The sequence below is a fragment of the Bos grunniens genome, chromosome 27, assembly GCF_055505025.1.
Source record: "Bos grunniens cultivar Pamir isolate PY7600 chromosome 27, Bosgru_T2T1.0, whole genome shotgun sequence".
NCBI lineage: Eukaryota > Metazoa > Chordata > Mammalia > Artiodactyla > Bovidae > Bos > Bos grunniens.
Window position 1 is genome coordinate 21,470,428 of NC_141191.1, and position 25,693 is coordinate 21,496,120.

General features: G+C 40.7%; 1 protein-coding gene across 6 annotated transcripts in view; it reads right to left on the reverse strand.

Moving 5' to 3' along the window:
* Nucleotides 1-17,488, reverse strand: part of SLC7A2 (solute carrier family 7 member 2) — a 71,883-nt gene extending 54,395 nt beyond the window's left edge. For 2 of the 6 annotated variants that reach the window (XR_015156299.1, XM_086380649.1), the window contains exon 1: nt 16,888-17,118. Coding sequence is in view for 2 of the 6 variants with exons in the window: in XM_086380649.1 (XP_086236775.1) it covers nt 16,888-16,989 (102 nt within the window). In the remaining 4 variants the exon portion in view is untranslated. Of the gene's footprint in view, nt 1-16,887; nt 17,267-17,304 lie in introns of those variants that run through there. The other 4 variants (XM_086380651.1, XM_086380652.1, XM_086380650.1 and 1 more) reach the window with 4 other exon arrangements.
* Nucleotides 17,489-25,693: the final 8,205 nt, after the last annotated feature.

The following is a 25,693-nucleotide window of genomic DNA, read 5'->3' on the forward strand; positions in this document are numbered from 1 at the left end:
AAACTTCCTCATGATTCCCTCAAGCAGAAGAGGCCCCTCTTTCAAAAGCCCACTAAGGTCTGCTGACACATCCATGTCTCTGGACGGCATTCCTCATCTATGCCCCGGATTGGTGCACTACATGTATTTGGCTTCTCACACCACCCCTGACACATATGCATTTGATAAGCCTGCGAGGCAGAAACTTTGTGTGTCATCACATAACCCCTTTGGGAATTACCACACACGCTTGAACTGAAAAAGATGCTAAAATATGTTTACTTTTCTGAGGTGAAAGTAATTTCTGTTGAGAAAACCAAAGTTTAGAGAGGTGAAGTATCCGCTAGCATGGAGCAAAGTCAGGCCACTAAATCAAGTCTGACTCTCCACAGTAAGATATACTATAGGCATGAGCCTTTCAGAAGCAAAGGAATAAAGTCTCACAATGTTTCTGTTTTGTTATCGCTGCTGAAGTTTTGGCAGCTTTGTGCCACCTATGGAGACAAGTGTGAAGCGTGTCTTCCTTTCGGAGCTCAGAGTTCCCATGCTCTCTGTCTCCTGCACGGAGGAGACGCTGCTTGGACAAGCAAAGAGCTCACCAACATGTCCTGCAGTGAAGCACAGGCAGTTCCCTGCCAACAAATAGTCCAGTTATGAAGTACACATTCTAAACTGAGATGAAATACTATCTAGAGCATGCCTTAAGGAAAGAAACTTGTCGCCACAGCTTGGTTAAAAGCCAAGGTTAGCTAACAATTACATCATGCAGCTCAAGATAGCTTGCTGAAGAGAACCGCATAATCGACAGAGCTAGGGGATACTGCTCCTTTAGTTTAGTTTTCCCCTTGCAGGGGAAAAAGAAAAAAAAAGGAGTAAATACTCGAGACTATTCTCTGGAGAGAGAAAAACAAAAAACAAAAAACCATTGAATAAGGACTTCATTTATAAGCAAGGCCATTTACCACAGGCTCTGGGAAATGAAAATAAAAAGTAATAATTGGGGTCATTCATTGCTCTATTATGTTCTGGGCACTTGACATACATTATTTAATCCTCATGACCACCTCAGAGGAAACGCTGTCCCATTCACAGGTGATGAGACTGAGGCTCAGAGGTGTTAAGGAACTTGCTCAAAATCACAGAGCTAGATATGAAGCCAAGTTCTGCATAGCTCCAAAGCTCATGCCCGTTCTTTTCTCTGCCATATAACCACTTCTATATGAAGAAATCGGAGAAGGCAATGGCAACTCACTCCAGTACTCTTGCCTGGAAAATCCCATGGACGGAGGAGCCTGGTAGGCTGCAGTCCACGGGGTCGCTAAGAGTCGGGCACAACTGAGTGACTTCACTTTCACATTTCACTTTCACACCTTGGAGAAGGAAATGGCAACCCACTCCAGTATTCTTGCCTGGAGAATCCCAGGGACAGAGAAGCCTAGTGGGCTGCCGTCTATGGGGTCACACAGAGTCGGACACGACTGAAGCGCCTTAGCAGCAGCAGCGTATGAAGAAATGCAAGATTCCAGCTGCTCCCAGGCTCCTGGCAGACCATCTAAGTTAAGACCCAGCCCATGATGAAGGGCATCACCCAGATATCAAAAATGTATCTGGCAGGCTTTGGAATTTTAAAATCTCATCTCATCTCCAGTAGCATTTAACCTTCCAAATTCATGAACCACTACTACCTTAAGATTGAAACTGTAATAGTTATTAAAATTTAAGCATTGGGGACATTTTACAAGGACCGATGAACCAGAGACGTATCATAACTTATGTCTGTATTTAAATTCTAACATATAGTAAAACTCATTACTTCTAGCTACAAAAAGTTCAAACAATCCCATAAAAAAAGGCTTCCTGCAAATTTTATGATTTTTATAAAAACATGCAACAGTTGCTGAAACATTGTATTCATTTTGCAATTTATCTGGTTCATTCCTTATCCATCTCTTAGGTTCTCAAATATCTTAAGATCTTTAGTTCTTCTCATATGTCTGAATTCAAAACATATCCCAGAACAAATAAAGTCTTAGGCCCTGCAAATCACATCTTTCATGTTTTCACTTTGCTTAGATTTTATTTCAACTGGCTTCTGATAATATCAGAGGCCTTTCTCTCCTATTACCAAAAGTTGTTCTGTGGTCTCATTTTGTGCCTGGAAATAAATTGGTATAATTCAGTAGAAGCCAACATTATTTTCTCAGTCCACAGAAGGAATCTGTTTGAAGGCATGGAAAGGGAGACACAAGCAGAGATACCATAATTCTTATTTAATACATCATTTTAAGTTTTCATATAGGTTTTTCCAGTAGTCATGTACAGATGTTTGAGAGTTGGACCATAAAGAAGGTGCCTAAGAGTTGATGCTTTCAAACCGTGCTGGAGAAGACTCTTAAGAGTCCTTTGGACAGCAAGGAGATCAAACCAGTCAATTCTAAAGGAAATCAACCCTGAATATTTGTTGGAAGGACTGATGCTGAAGCTGAAGCTCCAATACTTTGGCCACCTGATGCGAAGAGCCAACTCATTGGAAAAGACCCCGATGCTGAAAAGACTGAAGGCCTGAGGCGAAGGGGGTGACAGAGGATGAGATGGCTGAACAGCATCATCAACTCAACAGACATGAGTTTGGGTGAGCTCCAGGAGATGGTGACGGGCAGGAAAGCCTGGTGTGCTACAGTCCATGGGGTCGCAGAGTCAGAAATGACTGAGTGACTGAACAACAACAGAATTCCCATTTTACTTCTTAAGAGCTCAGAACCAGCTACTCCAATTCTCCAGTCCCCTGTTTCAAACTCCTCTTGGCTGCTGGTTGTGGTGGCAGGGGCCTGACTCCGGATGGAAACTCTCAGAAGATAAGCTTCATGGGGGCAAGAATTTCATTTGACTGCTTTGTTTACTGGTGTACCCCCAAATGCCTAGGGAATGCCTGGCGCAAAGCAGTCACTCAAGTATTTCCTGAACGGATGGATACTTGGCTGTGGCCACCATCCTTTTCTTGAATGCTGACCGAGTACATCCAGTGAAGAGCGACCAGGATAGGGTGAGGGCTCGGGAAACCATGTCATGACTTGAAGGGACTTAGAAGCACTGCAGGTGTTGAGCCATGATAAGCAGGGATGGAGAGGGGTCCCAGAGAGGGAACTCTGCTCTGAGTGTAGCCAGTTAATTCTGAGAGTTACCAGCCATTATCTGGGCAAGTCCCTGGATTCTCAGTCATCCCATCTTGGAAACAGATGTTACAGAAGTGATATAAAGTTTAAGTACAAGAAAAGCTTTGGGCAAAGAGCTTTAGAAATATAAGTTGGTCATATTTCCACATTTTCCTTTTTTTCATTCTTGTGGTGGGGAGTCTTAGAGAAGAGATGATAACTTTCTTCAAATATGTGACTGGCTATGTGTAAGAAGACAAGGACTCTATCCATATTATAATAGAAGACAAAACTACAAATAAAGGATATACTGTAAAAAGTGTGCTGGCTTCCGTGGTGGCTCAGTGGAATCTGCTATCAATGCAGGAAATGCGGGTTTGATCCCTGAGTCAGGAAGATGCCCTGGAGAAGGAAATGGCAACCCACTCCAGTATTCTTGCCTGGAGAATCCCATGGACAGAGGAGCCTGGTGGGTTACAGTCCATGGGGCCGCTCAGTTGCATGACTGAGCGACTAAACAGCAACAATAAAAAGAGTAAGACACTACCCAATACCAGGCAGCACTCCCTACCTAACAGTGTTGCTACACATTAGCAGCTGCCTTCCAAGAAAGGTGTCAGGTTACTGTCATTTTAAACAGAGGACACATGATTCAGAATGATTCAGAAATGTGGGGAATCAGGTTTAGTTAAAAGGGTGTTAGCTAAATTACTTGGTCTGCCAACTCAGGTTCTATTATTAAACGATATAATTTCTTTTTTTGTGACTGATTAAGTTTCTCATAATTTTATGCATAGGTATAAACCAATAGTCAGATAAAAGGTAGTTATTTTATACCAAAGTCCATCTTGCCACAAACCTCCCACAAACCTCACCTTCTAAAAAAGTGATAATCATGTAAGTTCACAACGACTAGAAAAAAAAAAAAAAGCCACAAGGCATATCCTCATGATAGAGATGGGGTATGACAGCATTGTTGTTCAGGCGCTCAGTTGTGTCCAACTCATTGCGACCCCGTGGACTGCAGCACACCGGGCTTCCCTGTCCATCCCCAACTCCCAGAGTTTGCTCAAACTCATGTGCATTGAGTGATGTCATCCAACCATCTTATCCTCTGCCGTCGCCGTCTCCTCCTGCCTTCAATCTTTCCCAGGGTCTTTTCCGATGAGTCCAATTACAGCATTACATATCCATTATTCAGATCAAATAACTATTGATTTGGTAAACTCTTAAGTTTAAAGGTTCACTATGTACAACAAATCTATTTTTGCATTAACAACTGCAATTCCTCTTTCTCTCCCCTCCCCCTTGTACTCCTATATGGAACATTTCATTCCAAGTAGCAAGTAATACAACGTCAACCAATGTAACTACCTATCATATATAAGGCAATCTTCCACAAGACTAGAAGAGCTCTATCCTGCACATACTTTGCCCAGAAAATCACAATAGTAAATGCTGGGAATATTCAGATCACACACAAACAGAAGATTTTTTTTTTCTTTCTCATGCCAGCAAAATTTATCAGTCTCCACTATCTTTATCCTTATTACTGTTATGCTCCCAAGATTTAAGGAAGCTGTGATTCATAATTTGAAAAAAATATCAATAGAATCTGTTTGGAGATGAGGCTTTAGTTGACAGTTTTCAGTTGAATATTTTTGACTGAATGAAAGGATAGTGAAGCAAGCCTAAGAGATGAATATGAGATCCAAGAAACAGGGAAAGGACATTCAACCCCTGAGTTTTGCTTCCACTCCAAGTATCTTTAAGAGAATAGGAAAATGTGGAAAACCTAAAAATGTAGGTCATTCCAGAATCAGACAGTTGCAGGGAATCAAGTCCCATCAATAGCTGCTATATGAATATTTCCCAGTATTTCTCTTTCTATGTGTCTCTTTAAGAAAGGAAAATAGATTTGGAATTGCTATACATGCCAATGTTCTGACATATTTAAAGAGATCTACAATACAAATATGGGTTTACTGGGCTGCAGTCTCATTCCACAATGCAACGTTCTCACAAGGTCAGCAACTCTGCTCAGTTCTTTTTGCCTTTTGACTTTTTAAAAATAATTTTTATTGGAGTACAGTTGATTTACAATGTTGTGTTAGCTTCTGCTGTAGCAGAGCAATTGGTTGTACATATACATATAGCCACTCTTTTTCAGATTCCTTTCCCATACAGGTCATTACAGAGTACTGAACAGAGTTGCTTGTGCTATACAGCAGGTCATTATTTCATCTGTAGTGTAGTGCATATGCGTATATATGTCAATCCCAATCTCCCAGTTTATCCCTCCCCGCCCTTCCTCCCTTGGTAACCACATTTGTTTTCTACATCTGCGACACTATTTCTGTTTTGTAAGCCAGTTCATTTGTACCATTTTTTTTTTAGATTCCACATATAAGTGATATTACATGATATTTGTCCTTTTGTCTGACTTACTTCACTCGGTACTAGGCAATCTCTACGTCCATCCATGTTGCTGCAAATGTCATTATTTTGTTCTTTTTTATGGCTGAATAATACTCCACTGTATACACGACACATCTTCCCTATCCATTCCTCTGTTGCTTGGTTCTTTCTGTTTTATCAGTCAGTCTTCCCAGCTCCCAATGCATGTCTTGGGGTATGTAGTGTTTTTAAAATTGACTGCTCTCTAGTTCACCACAGTTTTTAATCATTCCTTACTATGCTGCACTAACCTGTTTTACTCATTTGTATTACACGCTTGGACCTGGGGAATTGGGACCCAATCAACGGGAGACCCTGTGAGGTCAAGGGTGCCTCACAGATGTGCACAGCTGCTCTGCTCCCAAGTAGTCCTACAAGGACAGCTCACATACTCTTGCAGGGAAGAACCAATACTATTATGTGTTTTTGATATTTACATACTCTCTGTGGGTTGAGACAAGCTTGGGATTTTCCTTTCTGAACTATGCTGTTATATAGATGTACTGGGGATTCAGTCATTAATGACAAAATGCTGAATGTTTTCTCCACTTATAGATAGTCTCAATGTTTTGCTTTTAAATATGAACATCTGTCATTTATGATGCCAGTTAGGAAATTTTTATTTTCCTGCAGCAATGTCTGCACATGTATAATCTCCAGCTCACTCTTACACACACACCTGTGCGGAATGGTTAGGCATGGTTCTGCTTAAAATGAAATATGTAGGCTTCTTCTGAGCTAGAATCTCAAGACTTACTAAAACCAGCAATGCTGTATATTATGCCTTTAAAGACACCATGGAAAATCCATTTCAAGAAATAACTGCAGTACATGTTTTGTTGGATAGAATACTAGAGAAAAATGATTCTTCTCTGCCTTAAAACATTTTTCTACCCACATCATTTTGCGGAGTGCAAAAAAGTAAGATTTTTGCACTCATTTCACTCAACAGAAATTATACTTAATTCAATAAAATGAGCACTTTTCTTCCAATTCTTGCAAATAGTCTGAATTCTGATTCATTCATACAAAGTGAAATTACATAGCTCAAACTTTCTCTGGTCAGATATGTAATGAATTAAAATCACAGGTGATGAAATAAAGGCCCATTCCTGAAACAGAAGGGTCTTGAACTTTCAATTACTGTTGGTACCAACTACTACACATGTTCCCTGCACCCCTCGCTAGTCAAGCTACCTCCGCTTCACTAATACCCGCCTGAAGTCTCCAATACCTCCACCCTTCCCACCACACAGAGGCATCAGCCCCCAACGATGAACAGGGCTGGTGATGACGAATCAACAGAAAGTCAAATATAAGACTGCAACTGTTTATAATTCATAAAAATTAATCTGGTACTATGTCTACTAGTTCAATGCGATAAATAGTGCCTTATGCTTTCAAAGTCGCTGGAACAATTCTTTTTGCAAGGAACAAACACAGAGTTAGCAATGCAGTAAGTATAGACAAAGAATTTACAAGAATAACTTTTAAAATGATAATGGTAGGTCGTTTGTCTTTCGCACTTCTTTTGCACTCGGTAGCAAACAAGATCAGAATAATATAAATATGCTATTCATTATTCAGAAAATTCATATGATCTGTTTCAGTGAGATAAAATGCACTGTCAACAGAAATTTTATGCATAGTCTGTTCTTTTTTTGTTTGGTTCACTGAACTAAGTGCAAACCATCTGTTAGCTATGATCAGAAAAAGTAAAAATCCAAACAGCTTTTTTTTTTTAAGATAGCAGAACAGCACTCCAAACAGAACTTGTTTAAAAAGTACCACTTACGAGGCAAAAATCCTAATGATGAGATGGCTGAAAACCCTTGTGTAGTCTTTTTATTTTTAGGTTAAGATTACATTTGGGGGCTAAAATATGCTACTTAACAAAGCTGTTCACATCATAAACTGATCATTATTACTAAAATGTCTTATCAAATATGTTCATTTCTAAGAAATTTTAACATATAAAAACTTTTAAGTTAAAATTGCATTTTGATCCCCATTTATAAAATTCCTACGACCTTAGTGTATTATAGTGATTATGACTTGCTTTTATGAAAGCAGGATGCCCTGACAGAAATCAGTGCTTTTATTAAGTCAAAACCCTTGAAATCAAGTCTTGACTCTGCCCCTAGCAGTTTTGACCTCAGATAAGTTACAAGTCATAAGATCTCAGTTTCTTAAACTATTAAAAGTTCTAAAATGTCATTCTCAGGAGCTTACTACCCTTCTGAATCTGCCTAGCACTGTGCTTGGCACATACAGAGAGCAAGGAACTCAGTAACTGTCTCTGACTGGGGGAATGGGAGACGAAACCAAAGGAAACCAAGCTTTCCTTCCAAAGCTTCTGAAACTGCCCACAAGACAGCTTTCAGTGTATCGTTAAGTTGAGAGTATGGAATACAAAACTCACTATCACAAGAGTGTCTCACCATCTTCACAGTGGTAGAACCAAACTTCCAGGATGCTGTGCCTTAATCGTGTATGATCATCTAATGAAAAACTAATTTTTTTTTAAAGGTGAAATTCTAAGTTTTCAGAGAGTTTACAACAGGCCCCAGCCCAGAACATGTTCTCAAAGCTCTAGTACTACAAATGTTATCAACACCCACCACGGTGTTTCTCCACAGCCTGGAAATGCACTCTGTGCTATTTTCTTGATGAATACTTCACACAAATCCTACTCCGCCTACACAACCACTGTGTCACAAGCGTAATGCATTTAAAAGAGGGATTTTAGCAACAAAACATTAATGACCTGAACCACTTACAAAGCAAGTTTTGCAAAAGATAAGCATTTCTATACAGAAACCAACTTAAAAAGTATTCACTTTGCTTTGCTACTATTGAGAGAGAGAGAGAGAGAGAGAGAGAGAGAGTGTGTGTGTGTGTGTGTGTGTGTATGTGCATGCACTCAATTGCTCAGTTGTGCCTGACTCTTTTGTGACCCCATGGACTGTAGCCCGCCAGACTCCTCTGTCCATGGGATTCCTCAGGCAAGAATATTGGAGTGGGTTGCCATTTCCTTCTCCAGGGGATCTTCCCCACCCAGGGATCGAACCTGCATCTCCTGTGTCTCCTGCACTAGCAGGCGGATTCTTTACCACTGAGTCACCTGGGAAACCCATAGGCACCTTATTAAACAAATATAACAAGTAAAAGTTTTCAGTTAGTTGTTTTATACTTTGAAAACTAACAAGGCTCAACAGTGATTTGTCTTTATTACGACCTCTTTAGTTCTATTAAACTATAACTTTATTAAATTCCAGATGTTTCCATAAGAAGATCCATGTCAGAATGATATTGAGCCATAAGGTTAGATTTTAAATGTCATGCTAAAGGTGTTACAATTTTAGACAAGAAAAGAGAGCACTGATTATTCTTGTTGCTGTTGTTCAGTTGATAAGTCATGTCCAATTCTGCAACCCCATGGACTGTAGCATGCCAGGCTCCATGGGGTTCTTCAGGCAAGAATACTGGAGTGGGTTGCCATTTCCTTCTCCAGGGAATCTTCCCAGATCAGGGATCAAACCTGTGTTCTTTGCATTAGCAGGCAGATTCTTTACCACTGAGTCACCAGGGAAAGCCAATTATCCATTCTTTTTCCTTCCCATTTGTGATTATAACTCATCAATGATCTGTGCTAAAGTTAGAATCAAATTTATTTACTGGTTCATAGGTCCTAGTCCACAGAAATCTGTGCATTTGAGAACTGGAGAGAAGAATTCTGAGAGTTCTAGAGGAATTTGATGCTGGTGACAATTAAAAGCCCAAAGTATGCCTTCAAGTTCAGGGAACTGCTTCCACCATGGTACACATGGGAATGGTCATCCCTGGGTTGTTGTCCAAGCTCCTCAACTCAGAGCTCCCCACGGCCGCCCTGACCTCTGAGCCCTTTCTCAGCAGCCACAAGCAATGTTATATCAATAAGGGGAGAATGTGTGACCGAGAATGCCCCATCATGCCCCAAAGGCACTCTCCTAAGATAGTTTTCCCAGGGGCTGAAATGGGTTCTGAATTTCAGGGATCTTAGTCTGGATTGCAGGAACCCTAGGTGTCCACTTGGTGAAACTCAGGGATTCTTGAACTCTCAAGGGGTAGGGGCATTTCACATGCATGTGTGTGCTTTCTTCTTTCTTCTACGGAAGTAGAAGAAACATTATCAGAATTGAAAGAATATTAAAGGAAGAGTTCCTTCTGCATATCATATATCAAGGAACTGTAAGCAGTTCAAATACAGTTCAGGAAAAATTGTATGAAACTTGTCATGAAGCCTTTCATTAGAAAAGACAGTAAGTGAATGTAATCTTTGCTTTTTCAACCTGAATCGCTTTAGTTCTCCCACCTGATTCACTTGTCTGGTCTTTCAGGAGTTGCACAGTTATATTTCAGAGTCTGCTTATAAACAGCATGGACCTCACATCATAAACATTAATATGAGTCTACAAAAAAGAATATGACCTTGGATTTCTCCTCCAAATATGACTATGTACCCTTGTAATACAGATTAAAAAGCCAAAGAGAGGAAAGCAGTAACTCTGAACACCATGAAGCTCCATAGAGACTAAAGTAGGAGCCCCGCCCGCCTCTCATCTACCTCTTCAGACACATCCGCACACGGCACGCAGTTCATGTTCAGCGCTTACTCCAAGGGCTGAGACTCACTAAAAAACTCAGCTGCTGTTGCTAAGTCGCTTCAGTCATGTCCGACTCTGTGCGACCCCATAGACGGCAGCCCACCAGGCTCCACTCAGCGGGGCCATTTAATTTCAAAGGGATGAAAAAACTCTCAGGAGGTTTTAGACTTGGATGAAGGCTGTTACTCCTATCAACTCCTTCCTGAAAGTCTAGATCAATGTAAAATGTCAAAAATTAAAAATAGAAACAGCAATCTCACTTTGCCAGATGAATTATAGTCAACTTACCTTTGTTTTCTAGCATAGGCTGCCTTGGGACAAAGGTAAATTCCTAATGTGTCCCAAACACTCTAGAATACTGATGACCCCTTAAGATGGAATATCAAAGCTCACCCCAGCCTCATGAAAAAAATGTCTCCCAGACAATTGCTCAAATCACAACAGAATTAAAGAGGCCACTTAAAACTTGGCATATGGAAATAAAGTACAAAATTATGTTGTTTAATATGATCATTAAAGTAGATTAAAAATCTATACAGCATAGTCTGAAATTTTTGGATACAGGCTTTTCCCAGAGAACATCCTATCAGGAAGTTTTCATGAGAATTTTTATCAGGATAAGCACCTAAGTAAATTGCCAATATTCTGTGGACTATAAGCCCCCTGCAAAAATAATAAGTACCCTTTGCTTCAAAAGATGAGAAACATTATGAGAGTGAATATAAAGGAATTTTAGGAGAAAAAAAAATCACTGTCTAAAGAAAGCTGTCCTTCTGAATGAAAAGAAAATTTCATTCAGTACATATGTGCTCCACTCGAAGGAAAAACCCAAAGGACACATTTGTGAAATTTTTATTTACTGATTTATTTAGGGGAAATTTAAAATTGTATTTATTCATATATTATTTTAAAATCATAATACAGTGAGCTTCCACCCATCGCCCAATCCAACAATCTAAAATGGGTAATATTTATTGGACATACATGAGCCTATAAAGGCAGGACCAAGTGTACTGTAAACAAAGAATTATGATTAAAGGAATTCAGAGCATTTGAGGTCCATTAAACAAAAACTCTGTGAAGTGATTTTTACCGAGGAGAAATAAATTCGCTCCAAAATTCCTTTAAGTAAAGACTTGCCTATTAGATTGAGGATGTAAGTCAACTCTCTGCCCCCCAACACACACACCCACTGCCACTCAAGAACAATTATCAAATTTTTTTTGGAAAAGGTACATTCACAAGAGTCTGAAACTCAGAAGGTAAAACAGTGGTACCCAGCTCCATGTCTTCATAGAAATTCTCCTTGTACAGTACAAGAGCTATGCTAAAGATGACCATAAATATATTTTCAGTTATATAATTTCTTTTAGAACATTCTTTCTTCTTCCGGGTCAATGATAGGAACTGAATTGAATGTGTTTCCTTTTAACAAAAGAACTCTTCCCTCTCTAACATGGAAATGAAAAGTATCTCTTCAGCTACCAGCATTTTTCATCAGTCCTCCGTCCAGTCTAAGCTGGCACCCACACCAAACTGCAGACAAGGACTGTTTTCCTGGACTTCAGAGGGACTCCTTCAGGAGAAGCAAAGTGGGAGCGATGGCTGAAGGCCTCTTGTGATCTTTATATTCCTGACAAGGTCCCTTATGGGTTTTCAAGTCATTAAGTTTGTCATAAATGCAGCAAGCTTAACCAACAGAACAACTCAACTGTCAAAGTGAGAAGTTAGGATAATCTCATGTTCTTAACTCGACGGCTCTTTTGGAAAGATTTTACTCTTCAAATTTTCCACCTAAAACATAATCTTCTTATGTGTTTTAATTTTCCTCTAAGACCTCTCAGAATAGTTTGAATTTTTAGTTAAAGATCACAACTTTCTTTAGTGTCAGGCTAATAAATGACAGGCAATTCTGTCAAATGATTTAGTTAAGTATTATTGCCTTTTCCCTCAAGCAAATTTTGGTAAATAAATGCTCAACCAGAACTCAAGACTAAGTGACTCACGTTGCACCAGGGAGTAACTGGAGGAAGAGTGACAGTGGTATTAACAGCAATAATAGTAACGGTAATGGTGAAGACAACAGTACTTGAAATTCACGGAGCGTTCAGCCTATGTCAGGATCACAACACACACTGTTAAGAAGAGAAGTTTACAACAGATCTCTCCACCTGATACCTTCAGCTCTGTGTATGGCTCACTCTCTTCCCACTGTGTGTGTACTTATTAACCCTTCAGGGGTGGTCAAAGCCCAGGGAATAGGGACCAAGTCACTGATTTATTCTTTGCTTCTCTACAGACTCTCGGGCTGGGCCATATGTAACACATACCTATCCAAAATGGATTAGCTAACTTCCGATTGTGGAAGACTCCAAATGGATTATCTTCTAGGATATTCTCAGAATCAAAGTCATATTTCCTATTCCAAGGGAATCCTTATGTATCAAACCAGTATTCAGTAATTTGGTTGCACATACAATTGCTAAAAAGTATAAAATTTGCATGATAGTTTCACAAAAATAAAACCCCACCAAGTGGATACTTTTTTTTTTTAAAGAAACCAGACAGGATGGATGAGGATTGTGGGGAGAACAATTCAAAGGATATACATATTGTGGAAAAAAAAAAAAAAACTTTGCCTGTGATACAGAGATAATCTGCCATCCCCAACACTGAAATATATTTCGAATTCTAGAGATTTTAGTATTATTTTTTAAAGTAGAAATTGAAGAGCATTCTGAATATCTGCTCCAAGTTCACATTGAGGGAGTAAATAAAGTTGAACATGCAAAGAGAACCCATTCTTTCCTTATGGTTCAATATATAGTAACTATTCATTCCACTAGTGACTATCATCATTATCATCATTTACCAGATGACAGCTACATATCAGAGTCAAGTCAAGAAAAGACCCTAACCAGTCAGCTTTTATCTTTCAATTAAGATCAAGTTACAAACCCCAAGTAACATTTTTTGCCCACAAAGGAGTAGAATGAACAAAAAGTGGGCTTGAAGGTTTATGTCATATTTGATTTCTTAAAGAGATAAGCATATGTTATTAAATGGAAAGACCCAGTAAAACCTGGGGAAAAAAATTAAGATGGGCAACAGTTTAAATATGGGAGCATCTTAATTACAGTATTATTCAGCATCCCTGGAGACATCAAGGTCTGTCCACTGTGATCACTAGGTCTCCACTGCAAGGAAGTGGGCTTGGAGAGTGTAAACAGCCCTGTACAAGGTATGACTGTATGAAGACTTAGGGAGCCTTGATGAAGCCAGAGTGGGCTAAGGAAAGAAAAGGATTTTCCCCACAACTGAGGGAAAAACTAGCAAGAATCAACAAGGAACATAAAAATTCTTTGTTGTGTATTGTTCACAAACTATTCCAAAAATGAGTATAACACAGGGCTTTTTTTTTTCCCCCAAGCTCCCGGAAGAAAGGTTATAAAATGTTCTTATCTCATCCACCTCACTGCCGAATCCCAGATAATACTCAAGTTCTGAATAGAGGTGCCAGTATGCAGCACAAGAATAGGTGTGGGCATGTAGGCTTTATCTATTTATTTTTCTACTGGGATAAGGAGATGGCATAAAATTAAACACATGACATTTGCAGCACTAAGTCATCACATCAACCTTAGATGTAAGAAACTTTGAGATTTTTCAACCAAGTATTCATATTCATACACACCCAGAAAAACAAGAGAACCAGACTTTTCTGAGGCAAGATATCCAAAGCAAAATTCTAAATAGGAACAGAAGAGATGTGACCCACATGTTCAAATCCAGACTTATAAACAAAAAACACATTAACTCAAAGCTTAAGTCAATACTGACTATATTTACCGATGAGAAGGTTAACTTAATGGCAGCAGAGGCTATTCTCAGAAACACAGAAAGTTTAAAACAGTCCATTAGCACGTGACAAATAATAGCATACTGCTTGCTTTCACAGATTAATATAAAATAGCTTTTACTAAACTGGACAAAAAAATTAAAAGATAAATCATGTTCTGATTAAGTCAGTTAGTTAGAGCCTGATCAACTAGGTAGAGCCTGGTGGAGCTGAACCCCCAACTGTTGCTTTGGTTTTGTCTACAGCATCTACAACATTTCCACAGATACCAGATTTTATAACATAGCCAGAAAGACAATGAAAGGACAATGTAAGATGAGTTGGGACAAATTTGTTACTACCAGCAAAACAAAAACACCAAAGCACATGTACTTTGATGACAGAATAGTAAGAAGCATCATCTTCATATTTTAGAGAATGTGTTCCTTGCTTGCTTTCTGGTGTAGACAGTACTGAATTCATCTGTTTATAGGTGTTGTTACTTTATATAAAATGACAACAAAATTAAAAATTACTCTTAACATCCATCAATGGTGAGTTTCCGGAATGTAAAATGATTGTAGTATGCCTCCAAAATTGGAGCTACACATTACTTTTGGATATCTAAGGCTTGGTACAGAGTAGGACTCAGTACTTTCCTTTGAAGACTGACATAACACCCTTTCTTAAAGTACTGAAATCAGTGGCTTTCACTCTACAATAAGAAGCACATGTTATGTGCCAGGCTGTAAAATGAAAAGCTACTACCACAGAAAACAATGAACACATCAATTTCATTGTGTTCTTTTTCTTATCCAGGCTATATCTACATGGTTTTGAATATTCAGATAAAGGTGTAGGAATGAGTTGACCACTTAAGTTTTCAAATCATTTCGACAAGTGGCATCCTGTCACTGTAATCTTAGTTAACTGAGCTTTTCGGAATTCAGTTGGGTGACAACATGGCCAAATGGACACACAGTACTAAGTCTGCGAATATGCAGAAATATATTCAACTGAAAATGTTGCTTTTGATCTAAATGTATGATTTGCAGTAAGTAGTCTACAAGTAGCCAGTCCATGAAATCAATGTATTCATATCCTGTTTGGGGAAATAATAAAACAAATAGCAACCTACGAGGTGTTTTCAAGGTTCTGTTCTGAAAGCTGGTCACTGAAGGGCATCAGGATAAAACCAGTAGATGGCTCTGAACACTTTAAAAATACATACATGTATAGAGAGATAGATATGGATATACAGAGCAGTAAGCAAATATAACAAAACAGAAGTGAAGACAGAAACTAGGCTCAATAGAGAAGTCACCAAAGGAAATTAAGAGGAAGGGTCCATCTGAAAAATTAAGGCTAAAAATGAGAAGAAATGGCCATAGAAAGGCTCCATGTCTGGCCAGAAGAGACAGAAGAAACAATGATAAATGACTCAAGGCAGGCAGATAAGAGAATGAAGTGGACACTCTAGAAAGGAGACCACCCCCCACTCAGAGAAGGTGAGTAGGTTTGCAGTGGGAAGCAAGAAACATGAACTTCAAAATCCTTCAGACACATATGTCCCAATGATAAAAACATATGAGCATACAAGACAAAAAACTCCAGAGTATTTTCAGACTTTCAGAACTCCAACAGCTACCATCTCTTCCCTTCCAACCTCTAAATCCAGCGATAATGATTAGAAACCTTGGAATCAAAAGGGCTTTACTGACAGGCTAAGTTAACTGAGGCCAAGGATTCTGCAAACTCAATCTTTGGAGACACCATGGTCTTCAAGGTTAAGGCACAAACCCCAAAAGATTAAAGTGCCTTAAGGTAATGAAGTTCCCCTACTCAAGGCACAGAACAGAAAACAAATGAGGAGCAAGGAAGGAAATGAAAAACCCTAACAAATAATGTGGCTTGCACAGTCATCCAGGGGAGCCAAATAGCAACTTTTCAGGAGAGAAATTAAAAAATGTTTATGTTCTTCTGCACTGAGAAATCATTTCATGTTAAGCTTTAGTGCGATTAAAAGAAAAAAGGATTTAATATTACAAAAAGGGAAAACAACTATTAACACAAAATTAGCATATTCTTACCCTGTACATCCTCTAGAAGAAGATCACAGGCACCAATGATGGTAATTTCCTGACGAAATAATTATTATTCATGCTGAGGTGGGGAAAGAAGTGACAGAAGTTTTAAAGACTGCCTGGAGGAAGAATTAAAAATATTAAGGTATAGGTCACAGACACACTAAGTTCGTATCTGAAGTCCCCGCCAGGATTCCGACAGCTCTGCTTGAATAAAATCTGACGATGCTGCTGCTGCTGCTGCTAAGTCGCTTCAGTTGTGTCCGACTCTGTGCGACCCCAGAGACGGCAGCCCACCAGGCTCCCCCGTCCCTAGACCCCAGTTAAAAGGATGAATGTTTCTGAGAAATGACTAGATAAACCTTATTACCAGGCGTAAACGAGTCACCTAAACGGTTTTGAAGGCAGTTCTGCATAAATATTTGAGAGTTCGGATAACTGATAACTTTTACTCCTGAAATCTGGGTAGTTTCCACCTCAAACGACTCATATAACTCTGAGAGCGGATTTCTTGTAAATATCGTTAAGATGCGGTCTCTGAAAAGTTGCAAAGTTCACGGATACTCGGAGGCTGAGTGAGTCCCTAAAACGTTAAGAATGGTATTTGGAGTTCAAGGCTAAAGACGGCATGAAATAGGTTTGAAAGAGTCTAGCCCATCTCAAAAGGGTTTAAAACTGCACCCATATACTTAAAACTCCCTCAAACGGACACCACGACGGACCATTTTTACCTGTCCCACCAATTCCCGGCAGCTCAGGGTGTGAATGGATTTGCAGAGCTCGGAGCGGGGTCCTGTCGGTAACCCGAGAGCCTCCAGGGGACCCGTCAGCATGTAGAGCCAGCGAGGCCTGGCTGTCCCGCCCGGTGGGGGTGGTGCCCAGGGACCCCCGAGACCCGAGAGGCCACGGGGACCCGCGGCTTCGCCGCGCTAGGCCACCCCCCGGCTTTCCCAGCACCTGGAACCGTGCGAGTCGAGGCGCAGCCCGGAACTCCCCGTCTCCGAGGAGCCAGAGCGCGGCCTCCCAGCAGCTGCGCGCAGCTGGACGTGGCCCGGGACGCCCCCGTCTTGGCTCTTTCCCTCAGGCCCGGGTGCCCAGGCCGCCCCTGCCGGCGGCCCCTCCGCGCCGCCGGACACTTGGCAACTTACTGGGCTGTGCGAGGTCCGCGCCGAGGAGGCGGTGGCGGGCGAGCGGCTGGAGCTAACTCGGGGAGACTGAAGAAGCGGCTGCTGCCTCGCTTGGTCCGCGCGGAGAAAAGCGCCGGGGCTGCGGCGCCGCGGAAAGCGGGCTGGGCACGTGGGCGCCGCGGGTGTAGCCGCGCGGGGGCGGTCCCTGGCGTTCGGGGGCGGTGCCTGGCCCGCTTGCACCGCCCCCTCCTGTCCCCTCCCCCGCGCCCGCCGACCCCCGCCGGAGCCCTCCTCCCGCGCGCGCACCGTCCAGCCCGTGTGGCCAATCCGCGAGGTGGGCGGGTCCGGCCGCAGCGCCGCGGGGTCTGTCCGCGGCAGCGAGCGCCCGGCACGTGGGCGAGCGCTCTGACCCCGGCTCAGGCTGTGGGCGCGGGCGAGTGGGGCACGCAGAGTTCTGCCAGGTGGTGAATCCGTGCTTTCCCCGGAGGGCCCAGCCTCAGGGGCATCTCCGAGGCTACTTGTGAGCAGAGTTCTTCTAAAGTGTGATTTTTGTCCCCGATTTACTTTTTATGCTGAGAAGAATTTGCAGATAAGAAAATAATGATAATGACGTAAAACAATGACCGTACTACATAGAACCCAGATGAGCATGCTGTGTCAATTAGTACTGCTGCTGCTGCTGCCAAGTCGCTTCAGTACGCCAATAAAGACCGTAAACTGTTTATTGCAGTGTTTAATTGCTCTTTTGAGAATCCCAGTAAAGTGAATAGGTAGTCCGGATGATTTAGGGGTGGGCTGAAAAGAAAGCCATGCTTGTTTCCAAGAGCCTAAGAGTTACACAGCCAAGGTTTCTCACACTGCGCTATTGTTTACTTTCAGAGTCTCTGATAAGATTAAAGACACAGTGTGAAACTCTATTAATTTTAATCCAAAAAGAGGAAACACTGGGAATGAACTGAACAGTGAGTGTATATTATTATCAGTTTGATGGAAAGGTCTACCGTATTTTGCTTAATATCATGGTAAACATCTTTATTCATCTATCAGTAATGTTCACTTTGACAAAGTGCCAGATTCACATTGATGCGTTGTGGTTGTTGAGTCGCTGAGTCGTACCCGACTCTTTGCGACAGTAATTGGTGCATTACATGTACATTTTAAATGTGATTACTCTAAACCGTCCTTAATTTCTTTAAGACATGTGTTCCCAAGATTACCTGATTAAAGGTTTAGGGCTTCACTGCAGAAACGGAGCCATGTACAAAATCTCAGTGAAAGCGCACGCACCTCATAAAGCCGTTAAGAACTCCATTAAAGAACTGGAAATATAAACAGCAACATGGCTACAAGAGTATTATCTGTTCCAGTAAATGTCCTAAGCAATAGAGACTCTGATAATATAAACTTCTTTTTATGGTATAACACAGATTCCTTATGCAAATAATGATTAATGACTTTGAGGAAAATAATACCCATAGCCTCTGGCACCAAATTCTTTCAATCCCACAAAGGCTAGGAGGCATTGTACACAGGGAGAAAGACTCAAGAGAAGTTGTCTAATTTCTAAAGGGGAGGAACCCAATCTAAAATTTTGTATCTTTTTTTTTTTTTTAATGGAGGTTGCTATTTTTTAATTCATGAGATTATTCCCGCATTTATTTTTATTTAAACACCATAAAGGGACAGTCTGTAATTAGGTCGCAGAACAATGATTGGGGATAAACTAATCTTTTTAACATTTAGAAACTTCGGATTTAGTCAGAATAGGAATCTTTGAGTTTACATAGTAATCCTGCCCATCAAATTTTGATATTGAAACAATACATGTGTCCATGTGTGTGAATAATAAAAGCTATTTCCTCTTTAAGCAAAAATGAACAAGTCTTTTCTAACAAGCATAATGTTTGATGAATATCTTGACACACTAGAAGTTTTGACTTAACATGTTCCTTTTTCTCTTTGAAATTATTTAACTGTGAACCCCACATCTCATCTTTGGTTATTTCTCAACTGTTACCGTGTATTTAGATATAAAAAGAGTAGAAGATCCACGGATCTAGTATGAGTTTGTAAGACTGAGAGACACAGGAAATTAGAATAGAACATTAAGTAACAAAACATTTGTCACAGACTAAGCTCTTTTGACATCTTTATTTGCATTCCCTTTGGCAGTACTCTATTCCTGCTACAGAGAACTGTCATCTTCTTGCTAGCTGAGTAATTCTTTTACCCACCTTGTACCTCACCCCATGAGGAGGACTATAAACTTTACACTTTCATCCGTCAACCTTCCTCTTTAGGAATGAAAATCCAGCTTAGTCATTCTCAGCAGAAAGAGTAATCAAGGTTGTTGTCTTCCAAAGGTTTGTGCATTTCTGAACTCCTAAGGTTTTATGAAATTGCTGGGAATTTCAAGGGACTTTTCTAGCTGAGTAAATTCCACACCCTGTACTCTTATAGTTGCCAAATACAACTCAAGAGTAAATCGCATGTCCACGAATAAGTGATTTACTTTAACTGTCAAGACTGAATGAATTGATTCCTATTAGTCCTAATTTCGACTCCATTATCCCCAAGATATTTCAGCAAAGAAAAGGCTAAAATCCCCCAATTTTTTCTCAAATGGTTGGATCCTAACTAGTGAAGCTTGTGCTGCTATAATTGAATAAATAGACTTGAAGGAGAAGAAAGTATTGGGTCAGTATTCAGGCCATTTGTTATTCTCCATTTCCCTTTCAAAAGCATGTGAAAAATTAAAGGCAACGTTCCACTGAACACATTTCATATTTACCCACTCCTTAAGGTAAGCAATAAAATATTGAAGAAAAATACAATAAGCCCTTATAAGACAAATGATTTGTGTTTTTCTGCTTGTCTTTTAACAAAGACCAAATAATGGTTTCACTATGGTTTCTAGCCCTGCACTGCTGTCCCTATGCATTTCCCTACATCCTGCCACTTGACTTGTTTCTGGGTTTTCTTTACGTTGGCCATTGATCAAGAATCACCCAGAGCTCCACCCGTTCTGTGCTTGTTTCTGTTCCCTTCAGCCAGGATTCCTGGTGGGACTGTGGCTGCTGGAAAATTCAAACTTCTTAACCCAGACATCCTCAGTCATTTTGTCGCTCAGAGGATTGAAAACCAGGCAGTTAGGAGAGAGTTCACTTGATGTAAATCCTTCTCCAGCCTGGCCAAAGGTTCTCATTTGCTCCAGGGATGGCTTCCTAACCTTGTCCAGAGAACTGTTCTCAGTTTTCAAATCCCTCAAGTTCTTTCCTACTTTTTATCCTTTTCTGTGTTGAAATTGTTTTTCCCCTTGCCTTTCACGATCTCATTTTCTTCCTATACCTACATTTTATCTCCATCCACCATCACAATCTTAGTTGTTATACATTTTTAAGTCTCAGCCCACTTGATGACATAGCTCCCAAAAGCTACTTTGCTTTTCATCTTTGCTCCAAACTCTCCAGGAAGATGAATTTGCAAGCACTTGAAATTATATGATTCAAGAAAAATCCATCTCTTCCTTAGACTGATATCTCTCTCCAAGTTCCTTCTTACTATTCTCCTGGTCCTCTTTTAAGTTATGTATTGTCCTGGTAATAACCTTAAATTTTTATTGACTCCTCTCTCCTTTACATTTTTTATGTTTTATCACAAAGTTTTACTACTCTTCCTCCATCAATTCTGTGTTAACAGAAACAATCCTTTCTCTTAATCTCTTATCTCCGTTTCCCTAATCTCTATCCTTATCATGTTAAGACGTGTCTTCTCAGCAACTCATGGTATCTTATCATTCTTTATAGAATCAGGTTAAATTTCTGTGTCCTAAAGACTCCATCAGAATATCTCAACTTACCATGTAGACCCTTGCTGTCCACTTGCCACATGTGTACTTGGGGACTTGAAAAATGGTTACTCTAAACTGAGATATAAATTGATAAGAGTAAAATATACACTGAATTTCAAAAACAATACAATCAGAATCATGTAAAAATGACTCATTCATAGTTTTCTTCACATTGAGATTGATTACATGCACTGGTCATAATGAATACCCTCTTCCAACAACACAAGAGAAGACTCTACACGTGGACATCACCAGATGGTTGACACCAAAATCAGATTGATTATATTCTTTGCAGCCAAAGATGGAGAAGCTCTACACAGTCAGCAAAAACAAGACCAGGAGCTGACTGTGGCTCAGATCATGAACTCCTTATTGTCAAACTCAGACGTAAATTCAAGAGAGTAGGGAAAACCACTAGGCCATTCAGGTATGACCTAAATCAAATCCCTTATGTTTATACAGTGGAAGTGACTAATAGATTCAAGGGCTTGGATCTGATAGAGTGCCTGAAGAACTATGGACAGAGGTTCTTGACATTGTACAGGAGGCAGGGATCAAGACCATCCCTGAGAAAAAGAAATGCAAAAGGGCAAAACGGCTGTCTGAGGAGGTCTTAAAATAGCTGTGAAAAGAAGAGAAAGGCAAAGGAGAAAAGGAAAGGTATACCCATTGGAATGCAGAATTCCAAAGAATAGCAAGGAGAGATAAGAAAGCCTTCTTCAGCGATCAATGCAAAGAAATAGAGGAAAACAACAGAATGGGAAAGACTAGAGGTCTCTTCAAGAAAATTAGAGATACCAAGGGAACATTTCATGCAAAGATGGGCACATTAAAGGGAAATGATATAGACCTAACAGAAGCAGAAGATATTAAGAAGAGGTGGCAAGAATACACAGAAGAACTATACAAAAAAGATCTTCACCACCCAGATAATCATGATGGTGTTATCACTCCCAACAGCCAGATATCCTGGAATGCGAAGTGAAGTGGGCCTTAGGAAGCATCACTACAAACAAAGCTAGTGGAGGTGATGGGATTCCAGTTGAGCTATTTCAAATCCTAAAAGAGGATGCTGTGAAAGTGCTGCACTTAATATGCCAACAAATTAGGAAAATTCAGCTGTGGCCACAGGACTGGAAAAGGTCAGCTTTCATTCCAATCCCAAAGAAAGGCAATCCCAAAGTATGCTTAAACTACCACACAACTGCACTCATCTCACACGCTAGCAAAGTAATGCTCAAAACTCTCCAAGCCAGGCTTCAACCGTACATGAACCATGAACTTCCAGATGTTCAAGCTGGTTTTTGAAAAGGCAGAAATCAAATTGCCAACATCCGTTGGATCATAGAAAAAGCAAGAGAGTTCCAGGAAAACATCTATTCTGCTTTATTGACTATGCCAAAGCCTTTAACTGTGTGGATCACAATAAACCGTGGAAAATTCTGAAAGAGATGGGAATACCAGACCGCCTGACCTGCATCCTGAGAAACGAGTATGCAGGTCAAGAAGCAACAGTTAGAACTGGACATGGAACAAAAAACTGGTTCCAAATCGGGAAAGGAGTACGTCAAGGCTGTATATTGTCACCCTGCTTATTTAATTTACACGCAGAATACATCATGAGAAATTCTGGACTGAATGAAGCCCAAGCTGGAATCAAGATTGCCAGGAGAAATATCAATAACCTCGGATATGCAGATGATACCACCCTTATGGCAGAAAGGGAAGGAGAACTAAAGAGCCTCTTGAGGAAAGTAAAAGAGGATAGTGAAAAAGTTGGCTTAAAACTCAACATTCAGAAAATTAAGATTATGGCATCTGGTCCCATCACTTCATGTCAAATAGATAGGGAAACAATGGAAACAGTGGGGGGCTTTACTTTGGGGGCTCCAAAATCACTGCAGGTAGTGACTGCAGCCATGAAATCAAAAGACGCTTGCTCCTTGGAAGAAAAGTTATGACCAGCCTAGACAGCATATTAAAAAGTAGAGACATTACTTGGCCAACAAAGGTCTGTATAGTCAAAGCTATGGGTTTTCCAGTAGTCATGTATGGATGTGAGATTTGGACTCTAAAGAAAGCTGAGCACTGAAGAATTTTGCTTTTGAACTGTGGAGTTGGAGAACACTCTTGAGAGTCCCTTGGACAGCAGGGAGATCCAACCAGTTCATCCTAAAGGAAATCAGTCCTAAATGTTCATTGGAAGGACTGATGCTGAAGCTGAAACTCCAATACTTTGGCCACTTGATGTAAAGAACTGACTCATTTGAAAAGACCCTGATGCTGGGAAAGGCTGAAGGCAGGAGGAGAAGGGGATGACCGAGGATGAGATGGTTGGGTGACATCACCAGTCAATGGACATGAGTTTGCGTAAACTCTGGGAGTTGGTAATAGATGGGGAAGCCTGGCATGCTGCAGTCCATGGGGTCACAAAGAGTCAGACACGACTGAGCGACTGAACTGAACTGAGCAGTAACATGGGAAACAGCCACTGTTTCCACTGTTTCCCCATCTATTTGCCATGAAGTGATGGGACCAGATGCCATGATCTTAGTTTTCTGAATATTGAGCTGTAAGCCAACTTTTTCATTCTCCTCTTTCACGTTCATCAAGAGGCTCTTTAGTTCTTCACTTTCTGCCATAAGGGTGGTGTCATCTGCATATCTGAGGTTATTGATATTTCTCCTGGCAATCTCGATTCCAGCTTGTGCTTCATCCAGCCCATCGTTTCTCATGATGTACTGTGCATATAAGTTAAATAAGCAGGGTGACAATATACAGCCTTGACGTACTCCTTTTCCTATTTGGAACCAATCTGTTGTTCCATGTCCAGTTCTAACTGTTGCTTCGTGACCTGCATATAGGTTTCTCAAGAGGCAGGTCAGGTGGTCTTATACTCCCATCTCTTTCAGAATTTTCCACAGTTTATTGTGTTCCACACAGTCAAAAGCTTTGGCATAGTCAATAAAGCAGAAATAGGTGTTTTTTTGGAAATCTCTTGCTTTTTTGATAATCCATCGGATGTTGGCAATTTGATCTCTGGTTCCCCTGCCTTTTCTAAAACCAGCTTGAACATCTGGAAGTTCATGGTTCACATATTGCTGAAGCCTGGCTTGGAGTATTTTGAGCATTACTTTGCTAGCGCGTGAGATGAGTGCAGTTGTGTGGAAGTTTGAGCATTCTTTGGCATTGCCTTTCTTTGGGATTAGAATGAAAACTGACCTTTTCCAGTCCTGTGGCCACTGCTGACTTTTCCAAATTTGCTGGCATATTGAGTGCAGCACTTTCACAGCATCATCTTTCAGGATTTGAAATAGCTCAACTGGAATTCCATCACCTCCACTAGCTTTGTTCGTTTGATGGTTTCTAAGGACCACATGACTTCACATTCCAGGATGTCTGCTAGAAAATGCTAAATTACCAATGCAGCTCACATTACATTTTACTGGACAGCACAACTTCAGACAGTTGAGAAGACTATGCTGGGCTAAGCAAGATGCAACAAATTTAAAAAAAGAAAAGAAAAGAATAATCCACCCTTTCACAAGCCAGGTAGGGGGATAAGACAGTGAAAATCAATTATTAACACAACGAGTGGGCAAGCACCAAATGACTGAACAGGAAAATTAGCCCTGTGGAAGCTTAAAAGAGAGAAGCGGTCAGGAGTACCTTTTCTGAAGAAGCAGAATTTCAAAAGATGCTTGAAGGACAGACGGATTACTTTTCTGCAGCTGTGGAAGAAAGAGGAAGGCATTCTGGAACAGAGGAGGTGGGACAGCACTGAGTACGCCTGGGGTGAATGTGTAGACCATTGGGACTTCCCTTGGTGGTCCAGTGGTTAAGATGTAGCTTTTCAACGCAGAGGATCTGTGTTCGATCCCTGGTGGGGGAGCTAGGATCCCATGTTCTTCATGGCCAAAAAACCAAAACAGAAAGTAGAAGCAATATTGTAACAATTTCAAAAAAGAGTCTTTAAATGGTTCACGTTAAAAAAAAAAAGCAGCCATTATCTCGGGTGAGTGCCATGCCCTGGAAGGGACTCTGGTGGTCATATCTCCTGTGCCTCTATGCATGCGCTCAGTCACCTCTAGAAGGACTTCTAGATGCTTTTCACCAATCTCTGTCCCACTGCTTTCTTCCAGGTTTTAACATACTCAGGACCTGAAGCTTAAAAAAAAAAAAAAAAAGGTACATGCATTTTGCCAGCCAGACTTGCTCTGCCTTTCAGAAAGCGTGCTACAAGTGTATGCCTGGGACAGTGGTATAGCATGGTGTTTTTGCTGAGGAAACGTTGTCTTGAACCAGAGAAAACTTTGAAAGAAGGGTCTTAGCCAAGTAAAGAACAGAATTCTGTGTTTGTTTAAACTGTCACCTGACTAGGTTGGCCAGCCATTCTGATTTGCCCAGCAGTATTTTAGTTTCAGGGCTTCCCTGGTGGCCCAGCGGTAAAGAATCTACCTGCAATGCACGAGACATGGGTTCAGTTCCTGGGTTGAAAAGATCTTATAGAGAAGGAAATGGCAGCCCACTCCAATATTCTTGCCTGGGAAATCCCATGGA